Genomic DNA, 11263 nt, shown 5'->3' with positions numbered 1-11263 from the left:
TAACTCCGTTACTCATTCGATACTAAAAAAGTAACGAAATTAGTAACTTGATTGCTTTTTTATGTAACAATAGCAACCCTGGTTTTTTGTACCATCAAAAATTAGACCATTATTCTTTAAAAGAATAGTAGTGTCTCAAAAATTAATGGTGTTACCCCTCACATCCATCGTAAACTGCAGTATCTGGTGAAGAGAGTTAAATTTTTCCAAGATGCTATCCACCTCAGTAGTGGGCGGTAAACATAGTACCATATCATCATATACCTACAGTAGAAAAGCAAAATGAATTCAATGGAACTCAGCACTCGATTTTCTAAATCTTGTTGCATGACTGTCAGCAATAATAGGTGATAATGGCGAACCCATCGGAGTACCAATGGTCTGTTTATATATTTAATCATCGAAAGCAATGTAAGTAGAATCCAAAATTAAGTGTCAAAATTAATCCTTTAGAAATTCATCTTTCGGTATCTTGCAATTATTTTCAATGTAAATGCAACTACCAGAAAGTCCATAGCTAAATCCACCGGAACATTTGTAAATAAAGATACCACATCTAGCGAAAACAAGCTAAAATCTGATCTAACTTGGATATGATAGTATATTTTGATAGTGATGATTGGTTTATGTATCCCAACGTTTGGGGGGTATGAATATATAACTTTCTCTTTCTTTGGTTGAACGCCCTTTTTATTCTCTTTGTACAACAACTCGAAACATATCCGTTACATCCTATCCTTTTTAATACTCACACACCTTTTCTCGCTCTTACCACACACACTCGATCTATCGATCTATCGATCTCTCGCTCTACACACCTTTAGCGCTCCGCGACATCCTGCCCGCCTTGAAAGGCTTGACTTTCAAAAACAAACAAATACAAAAAAAATATTTATTCTAATGGCAATACACTAATTCTCTAAATCGCTCGTTGAGTTAACCCTAACTGGGTTTTCAATTTCATCGTCCGAACTAGTCCTTGTCCTTTAATGAGCTCGATTATGCGACCCAATCTCCATTGAAGCGGGGGGGCGTTATCATCTCGTAGCAATACAAGAGCACCTATCTTAAGATTAGGATTTTCTTTACGTTCTTTCCATTTTTGTCTAACTTGTAAATTAGAAACATATTCTCTTGACCAACGCTTCCAGAAGCCTTGTATAATACTAGATAGTAGTTGAAAGCGCGATAAGCGATTTAAGTGTATCTGCTCAAGATTGGGTTCTGGAATCGCCGTCAAGGGCGCGCCTACTAAAAAGTGCCCAGGCATAAGTGCCGATAAATCTGAGGGGTCCGTTGAGACTGGAGTTATTGGCCTCGAATTTAGTATAGCTTCGATTTGAGTAAATATTGTGGTCAATTCCTCAAATGTCAAACTATTCTGATTCATTATTGCCTTCATATGAGATTTAGCTGCCTTTACGGCTGATTCCCATATCCCTCCAACATGAGGGGAATATGGGGGTATGGGGGTATGTCCACCCCTAATTGATTGTTCAGCAGTAAACTCTAAAACTTCGTTCTTTAATTGTTATCTGAGTACAAGTGACTGCTTTTACCACGCCTCGCGACGAATCGTTTCAAGGTGTTAATAAATGCAACGGTTGACAAATCAGAAACGACTCTAAATGAACAGCCTTAGTGGCTAAACACACAAATACAGCTAAGTATACATGCCCAATTTGTTACGCGATATCTTAATTGTAAACGGGCCGGCGTAATCAATACCCGTATGATTAAATGGACGTCCCGGATTTACCCGCACTGCTGGTAAATTACCCATAAGTTGACTTATATTTTTCGGAGATTTACGAAAACATAATATACATCGGCGTAATACACCACGAATTTTTCTGCGGGCCGATACAATCCAATAATTCTCGCGAATGATGGCACTCAATGTGTTGAGTTCTGCATGTAAATACTGATAATGTTTCTCGCGGATGAGCAATGTAGAAAAAGGACTATCGGAAGGAAGGATAATGGGAAATCGCTGATCATATGACAGTTCCGCATTCTTCAGACGGCCGCCAACTCGTAGGATTCCTTGCTCGTCTAAAAATGGATTTAGCGCTAAGATGCGACTACTTTTGGCTACACTCTTGAAATTTCTTTCCTTGCTCAACTCTTTAATTTCTTGAGAATATGCTTGACGCTGAACTATCTTGATTAACGCGATATTAGCTCTTCTCAATTCCTCTACCTTTAAGGGTCCACTACTTCGTTGCGTTGACTTTCCTGCGTTTTCCACGAATCTATAACAGTAAGTTACCACCCGCCTCAATTTGGATAGTGACGAAAATTTGTCTAACAGGTTGCATCCTTCTTTATGGATCGTTACCAAGACCCTCTCTCGGGATCTTTCTTCTAATCCGTCTTGTCGTTCCATAATAAATTCCTGTGGCCATTGATCCGGGCTTGCTTGTAACCACGATGGTCCCGACCACCATATTTCTGAATAGGGTAATTCCCGAGGATCCATACCTCGAGACAGCATGTCCGCAGGGTTAGACTTTGTCCCTACATGACGCCATTCCTCTTGACGTGTTAAGCCTTGGATCTCTACCATCCGATTCGCTACAAAGACCTTGTAATTGTTTGGCTCACCTCGAATCCAATGGATAACAATACTAGAGTCACTCCAATAGACATACTTGCTTATCGGGAATGTCATAACACTCCTTATTTTGTTAGTGAGATTCGCCAGTAGTACTGCACTGCATAATTCCAATCTTGGGATTGAGATAATCTTCATGGGCGCTATACGTGATTTAGACGTTAGTAATCGTACGGTTCTTTTTTCCGTTGTATCTATAGAACACAAATAAATACAGGCTCCATAAGCCACCTGCGACACGCATCACAGAATCCATGCATTTCCACCTTGATGGCGTCCTTGATTACTACTTGACGTGGTACCTGTATTTCTTCCATAACTTCCAGTCTTTCCTTGTAGGAATTCTACTCGAACATAAATTCACTTGGTAATTTGTCATCCCAATTCACGCTTAATTTCCACAGGCTTCTTATGAACAGTTTGGCCTTTACCATGACTGGCCCTATGAGACCCAATGGATCGTAAATTTGAGCAATGACGGAAAGGATACCCCGTTTAGACTTACAAGCTTCTCTAGGTATTGTCACCTTAAATTTGAACATATCTTCCTGCGCGTTCCAATGAATTCCCAACGTCTTCACTTCCTCCTTGGATGCAAGAGGCCTTTCGTTTTCGGAGTTTGATAATAATTCCAACACGTTAGAGTTCCACTTCCGGAGCTCCAGTCCAGCCGTGGCCAAAATCTTCACTATTTCTTGTTTTAGCTGCTGTAGATGTGATACAGAATCACTCCCTGTAATCAAGTCGTCCATGTAGAAATCATTCTGAATAGTCGCTGCTGCTCCTGGATACGTTTGAGAGTTATCGAGTGCTAGTTGTTTAAGACACCTTTGAGCAAGATACGGTGCAGAGGCCGTACCATAAGTTATCGTTGTTAACTCAAACTTAAGAATGGTATCTCTGGGATCATCTCGCCAGAGGATTCTCTGCAGGGCTCTATCCCTTTTGTTTATTTTGATCTGACGGAACATTTTAGAAATGTTTGCGATCAAGACATAATTATGCTGTTGGAACCGAATCAAAATTTCCATGAGCTCTTGTTGGATCTTAGGGCCCACCATCAACAAATCATTCAGCGATTGACCTGAGGACGTTTTACAGGAGGCGTCAAACACCACTCTGAGTTTTGTTGTAGTACTTTCTTCGCGTGTTACTGCATGATGCGGCAAGTAATTCACTACGCCGTGATTTCCGTTCTCGGGAACTAGTTCCATATGCTCCATCCTCTGATATTCCCGCATAAAATCTACATAGCGTTGCTGGAACACGGAATTTTTCGTGAATCGACGCTCAATCGATTTTTGCCTCTTCATCGCGTTGTGCTCGGATTCTCCCAGATCTTGGATTTTGCCCTTCAGTGGTAGTGATACGACAAATCTCCCATCTCTATCTCGATTGGTAGTTGACTCAAAATGCTTCTCACACTTCGCTTCTTCAATAGTTAAGGTTCTATGAAGGTCGCATTTTTCAAGCTCCCAAAACCGTTCTAATTGCTTGCTGAGATTATCATTCGTTACTAGACAACAAATTTTGGTTGCCGATACTTGGCTGGGTGTGAAGCTTCCGCCCAAAATCCATCCGAGCTTCGTGTTTTGGAATACCGATTGTTCGTTATTGAGTTGAATTCGTTCCCTTTGTAATACATTCCAGAAGACTGTTGCTCCTAGTAGCAAGTCTATCTCTTGCGGTACGTTGAACATTGGATCAGCCAATTGCGAAATGGATATAGAATCGGGAAGCTTCAATCGTGATATGTCGATTCGACTCTCTGGAATCTTACTAGTAATCTGATCAACCACTGTGCATTTTAACGATTGAGAATATTGCTGCACCTTTGATTTAATCGTCGTTGTTACAATTTCTTTCGTACGCGTAGCATTTCCACTAAACCCGATTACCTGACCCGCTACCCTTTCTGTTTGTAAATCTAATTTATGAAGCAGGTCAGAAGTTATGAAATTGATCGTCGCCGCGTTGTCCAATAACGCACGCGCCTCATGCCATTTTCCGTTTTTATCTACTATCTGCACACATGCAGTTGACAAAAGAATTTCAGAATTCGTACACGTGGGAACGCATGTTACTATTGAGTTTGCTATTGAGCTTATCTTGAATACCTCTACTTCGGTTTTAACTTCATTTTTACTCTCATTATCACTATTTTGATAATGCAACAATGAATGATGCTTTTTGTTACACTGCTTGCACGCATTGGACCTACAATCACGAACTATATGATTTGGGTGTAAGCAGTTTAGACAAAGCCTTGCTTTATGCACTTCGGCTAACCTCGATTTGACATTTAAACCCTTGAATGTTTCACATTGATAGGTCTTATGTTCCCCTTTGCATATAGGGCACTTTAGTCTTGACTCCTTAGTAACATGCGCTACATCTTTACACCTTTTCGATTTTTCGCTATCTAGTTTTGTATTATCTAACGCGCTAACATTCTCTAACATGTTACATTTAGCTTCAAGAAATTGAATGAACTCCTTCGTTTTGTATTCTGGATTAGGAGCTGTTTTGTCTTCCCATTCACGCGCCGTTATTGGATCGACTCGAGTTAAAATCCACTCTATGATTAACGGACACCAAGTATCAATCTTGTACTTAAGCGCCTTCAATGTTTCTAAATGTTGTTTGAGGTTATCGGTTAAGTTACGTAAGTCATAAGATTCTTCAATAATCGGTTTCAAATCGAATATTGCCCTAGCGTGATGTCGCGTGGCTAATCTAGTCTTATCAAAACGACCCTTTAATAACTCTATCGCTCTTGGATAGCTTTCTTCAGTTAGATCAAGAGATTCAATTATTTTTCTTGGTTTTGGACCCAATGCTGATTGTAAATAGTAAAACTTATGCACATTATTCAAATTAGCATTTTTATCTACCAATGCCGAAAATGTACTAAAGAACATAGGCCATTGCTCGTATGTTCCTTCAAAAGTTTGCAGATTCAAAACTGGTAACTTTACCGATGTACCAATCGCGTTTTCACTAACTATACCTACGGCTGCATTTTCTACCTCCATGTTAACCCTTTGATTTGTGTTTTCCTCTAAAATGAGATGTGCTCTTCCTACGATCGAAAAATATGCTTCCTCAAATTCCGATCGTTCTTGTTGTTGCTTACATGTAAATGCTTCAGTGCTGTCCAACGCTTTAATTTGATCTTGGATGTTGCTGTAGCCCATCCATGATTGTTCTATTTTCTCCAACCTAATACGAAGTTGCGTTAGAGCTGCCTTATTAACGATGAATCCATCCAAAAATGTCGAAAATTTGGTAATCTGGCTCTTAATCGTAGCGCGTTTTCGCTTAAGATCAGCATACTCCCTTTCTTTATCGGTCATTCTGCAATAAAAATAGTTAACACCCAAATACCACAAGATGAATGTTACCTGACGGTGCCAAAATCGCTTCTCCAGCTATACGATGTATTATCTTAACGCTCAGCTTTGAGGTTAAGTTGCTTCTTTCCGGGCAATCTCGATACTTTCTCAATTGTATTTCGATTGGCCACAATGCCAAATGCCTTCCAGACATCCGTTTTCTTTGCTAACGTGCAAAACTTGTTATATGCAACGCTTTCTTCTATTCACATACCTCAGCCTTTTACAGCTGAATCCGGCTCGAAGGACCAATTTGGTGATTGATTCATGGTTTATGTATCCGAATCTTTGGGGGGTATGAATATATAACTTTTTCTTTGGTTGAACGCCCTTTTTATTCTCTTTATACAACAACTCGAAACATATCCGTTACATCCTATCCTTTTTAATACAACACAATAACAATAATAATACTCACACACCTTTTCTCGCTCTTACCACACACACACTCGATCTATCGATCTCTCGATCTCTCGCTCTACACACCTTTAGCGCTCCGCGACAGAGATAGGACATAAAAATTAATAAAAAATCCAATTGTAATTATAAGACTTCTACTAACAAGGTTAAAAAATAACAAATCAGAAGGTTCACAATACCTTTCATCAATAGAATATCTAATAAATAAGTTCTGCAAATTTACTAATGGTCTGTCTTATGAAGTGGTTGCTCATTATAATATCAATAAAATTAACAAATATATGAGTACACAAAGATCCTTTGCAAAAGTTATCCAAAAGGAATGTGGTTTACAAGTTCGAATGCCGATTGCGATGCTTCCTATGTAGACCAAACGGGAAAAAAACTAAAAACGAGATTAGCAGAAAACCATAATCATACACGTAGAGTTACATCAACTCGTTCAGTTATCACAGAGCATAGGGTGAGTTACAATCATGACTTCGACTGGGATAATGTCAGAATTCTGGATATTGAGAGAAATTATAATAAAAGAATAATGTCGAAGATGCTCTACATAAATCGTTAATCAAATGGTTTCAACATTCAAACTGATACTGAGGCATTAAATCATGGTTAAATAGGAACTCTCTACAAGTTATAATATGTGTATTTTTATAATTGACGTAATAAACATGACTGTCTTTTTTAGTTCTTAAATTATTTTTAATCTAACTTTGACAATCGTCAATCATAAATTTGTTTAATTGACGAGGTTTGGATTTGCGTGCAATCGTTGTTGGAGGTTGGGTGAGTTTTGCCATCATTTATAAATAACATAAAATAAATCTCAATCTGTTCAAAAAATCTTGATACAAATAATATTTTGAGATCCATCATTTGCTCCATTCAGTTTTGCAACTGGTTGTCGCAACATCAGACACTGTTGAGGATGGTGGTTTCTCACCGCATTTCCACTACTGCAACTGCATAATTGGAAGGAACAGCGATTTTGCGATACAGAGTTCGACATAATATTTAGTGCAATTAGCGGTAATTGTTATTGCTGAGGCTGGCTCAAAACGTGAGCCGAAACGTACAAATTTAAATTGTTATTCACAATTAATTTTTGTGCAAGATAGCACCCAGCGCAGACCCCTAATGTCCAGTTGAAAAAAAGCGCTGTTATAATCTATTGCCGAGTGGTCTCTACTAATAATTCGCTGCATCTAAATCCCTCTAAATTCTAAATCATCCTTGCTTATTTTCGGTTTCTCAACATTATTATCTCGTATTCAATCCTTCCATATTTTTCTTAATTCCCTTCCAATTCCTCGCTCCACCTCTATTGAGATTCTTGGTGTCCATGTTAAATCTTCATATTCGTCACACGTGACCGTCAAGTGTGACGAGCTGCATACGCCCGTCTACATCTTCTTTAGTCCCTTCGCCACATCTTTTACTGCTCTCAGAAACTCCTCACTTCTCATTTAAGCGTTATTTCGCTATTTGATTTGACCAATGTCTACGTTCCGGCTCTTAATCAACAACTCCTACATCGTGTACAGCCTATCCAAATTTTTTACCTCAGCTTCTCTTATTGTGTCAGTAAATACGACCATATATCTCCGTATTACCAGAGATCCGGCTGGCTTAGAATGTGGCAACATTTTATTCTCCACCTATGCTGTCTAGGTTTTCCTCTCCTTCGCTCCAATGCTCCCTTATATCTGCGACGCCTCCTTCAATTGAACTCTAAGCTTCAATTCACTTTTAACCCCAATTGTAACCAGATATCAAAATTACTTATCCTTCTCATTCATCGTTCCACTAAGTTCCGTGCTGTTTTCTCCTGCCTCAGTCAAATATTGTGTGTGTAATTCTCTTTTACTGTATTAATAAAAATATCTCCCTCTTTGTCCTGCTTTCGTTCTGCTGCCTCGCGTTTCCTCGCGTCACTCACAGTATTCAAACGAGACTGACATGACTGGTATATGTAGGTGCTTGCGTGTGTATGCGTGAGTATGTGTATGATTTTAACAATTGTTTCACCACTCATTGTATCGTTGCTTAGTCGCGGTTTTTTGTTGCTGGAAGGCTTTGTAATAGCAGATTTGCTGACGCCTAACCCCATTTGCAAGTTACTATCGTCTTATCTAACATATTATGTATTCATGTTTATTGCTGTGTTAGCATGTAATCTTTTCCACAGCGTTTTGCAATAAACTAATTAAACTTAAAAAAAAAAAAATTTTTTTTAATAGATCAATTTTAATGCTTACATTATTATAATGTAACTCTTTATCTGTCGCATTTCGTGTAAACATTGCAATAACAATTTTAACTCTAATATAAAATTACAATAATTTCTTTGTGCCGCATAATCGATCAATATGATTTTTTTAAAGGAATTGAAAACGTGTTTACGTGAACTTGCTATAGTAGACCACACGTTGGAAGTTCTCGGAACGCCAAAGGAATACCAAAGGCTACGTAATTGGATAAATCGAATAATAATCGGATGGATTGTATACGTTTTTCATCACTTTACGTATACTAATTGTATGGCTTTAATTTATTCAAAAATTGACATAAATTTCACCTCATTTGTTAAGACGATGTATATTGCGATTCTGTACAATTATCCGTCATACGTTATTGCCTTAAGTGCTCTGATCTCTGCAGCTATCCTTGGGTTAGTATTATACATGTGAATACATTTACTTTGTAAGCTATTTTTGTTGACATTGTGCGTCAAAATCTTTACAGTGTGAAACACATAAAGATCTTTTGGTAACATATAAAGAATGGAAGTCATGACCATGACCTTGACAACATATGTATGTTGTTTGTATTGTCTGTACAAAACATGTATATACAATACCTTGAGTATTAAAAATAAACAACGGATATTTAAAATAAATAATTAATCACTACTTTTTATTATTAAATATTCGTAAGTGATGAACATCTTTAAAAAAACGCTGTGAAGGTAGTAATGTTGAGTAATGTAATCGAATAAATATATGGTCAGAATTTTCATCTCCAATGAATTTGATCTAGACATATATCGTCATAAAGAAGTAACGGCAAAACTCTAACGGTAAAATTGTAATATAAAAAGTAACAGTAAAATCGTCATAAAAAAGTTACTACAAAACTAACAGTAAAAATAACTTCCATCTCTGGTTGTAAGAGAGAGCTGCGCCGCATGTCGACAGGTAGTTATAATACGATTGAATTGACGCTACGTCTCCGCAGTTTGAAAAAATAATTCGAATTTTTTCATTTTTTTTCTTTTTGTTTGACAATCAAAAAAATAGAAAAAATTAACATAGACTATTAATTCTAATTTAAGCGATAATGACATGTTCTCTGAGTATAACCGTAAAAGTAAAAGTCAATCGGATTAATAGTCTTTTTAGAATCGTGATCACTATATTCGAAACATGGTAAAGAAAAACGCGAATAAAGTTCTGAAACATTTTAGTACAAGCACCGCTCCGTTTTCCGTTAGGAGCGATAGTTACACTCAGAAAGGAACGAAACTTGCTCGTTTGAATAGAACCGTTCTAGAATGGTTTCGAAAGGTTAAATATAAGTAATGGCGAGCGCCGGTTATAGCAATTGATTGATGCGCGCTATTTGAATCGATCAGGCGGCCCCAAACACCCCGTCATTTTATATCGTATATTTTAGACAACAATTTTTAGACGTACAATTTTCGTTTCTTCCATAATACGTTTTTATGGGATTCTTAAGACTAAGCTTTAAAAAAAATAGAAAAAAATCGATGTTTTTTACCTCTAAAACGTAAAAACCTCCTTAAAATGCATCGTCTAATGTTTTTAACAATTGTTTAGCAATTTCGTTTAACATTTCTCGGCTTACTGATTGACAAATTGTTATTTCCTGTAAGGCGCGTACACTGTTAAATTTTATAGGATCAAATTAACTCATGTGAGTCACTGCTGCTCCTACTATATATATCGTTATTTTTTACTAAAGTGATAATTAAATTTGACATAATATAATGTTAAATTGATACTGTATAGTGTCAAATATAACTATTGTTTTAGTAAAACATAACGATGTTATGTAGTAGGAGCAATGGCCACTCACATTGAGTTAATTTGACCCTATAATATTTAACAGTGTAGTGTTCAGGTGGGTTTCTTTTCGTTATCTAAAAATTATAAATTTGATAAAATACATTTTAAATTCTGCTCCTCATATATGTATTAAATATTATATTGAAACACAAAAAGTAAATATTAAGTGTGTTGAACTTAATTCCTGCCGTTTTTCGTCTCCAAAATTGATTTATTTCGAAGGGAAATACCTTAATCAAAGTATTATTAATAAAGTATTATTAATTAGTAATAAAGTAGAAAATAGAGGAAATTACTTTGATTAAGATATTCATTCATCTTCCCTTCGAAACAAATCAATTTTGGAGACGAAAAACGGCAGGAATTAAGTTCAACACCTAATAATTAAATTCTTATATAGTCCGACTTCTGATTATTTATTACCGCAATTAGCGTTAATTTGCTTATACATAATGCGTATGTAATAATTTTAATAAAAAATATAACTAAGTCTTTTTTAATTCAGATGCGTAAGCTCTAGATTTCATCGAGTCAATGAACGTTTACGTGTTTTATATTGTGATCTGTTCGAAAGTAGCGCAGATTACAGAAGACAAAACAGATTCATCTTTGTGCATCAGCGGATAACAGAAACTAAAAATCACAATCAATATACAGGGTGGACCATCTGAAGTGATCCAGTCAAATATCTCGAAAACTAGTAGGGATAGAGAAAAATGTTTCGTATGAAAAGTTTAGGG

The 11263-nt window shown here is 36.9% G+C and overlaps 1 protein-coding gene across 1 annotated transcript; it reads right to left on the bottom strand.

Annotated features, from left to right (window-relative positions):
- Positions 1 to 2961: 2961 nt before the first annotated feature.
- Positions 2962 to 5973, bottom strand: LOC108761581 (uncharacterized). Its single transcript, XM_018508190.1, has one exon. It carries the CDS (start codon positions 5971 to 5973, stop codon positions 2962 to 2964), a length of 3012 nt encoding a protein of 1003 aa, XP_018363692.1.
- Between the last annotated feature and the right edge of the window lie 5290 nt (positions 5974 to 11263).

Source organism: Trachymyrmex cornetzi, unplaced genomic scaffold (genome assembly GCF_001594075.2).
Source record: "Trachymyrmex cornetzi isolate Tcor2-1 unplaced genomic scaffold, Tcor1.1 scaffold255, whole genome shotgun sequence".
Lineage (NCBI taxonomy): Eukaryota > Metazoa > Arthropoda > Insecta > Hymenoptera > Formicidae > Trachymyrmex > Trachymyrmex cornetzi.
Note: the sequence above shows the minus strand (reverse complement) of the source record. Positions and strands in the feature narration are given on the sequence as shown.

What these genes read in the sequence shown, in the direction of transcription:
- LOC108761581 (XM_018508190.1), bottom strand. Translation starts at nt 5,973, where the DNA reads ATGACCGATAAAGAAAGGGAGTATGCTGATCTTAAGCGAAAACGCGCT.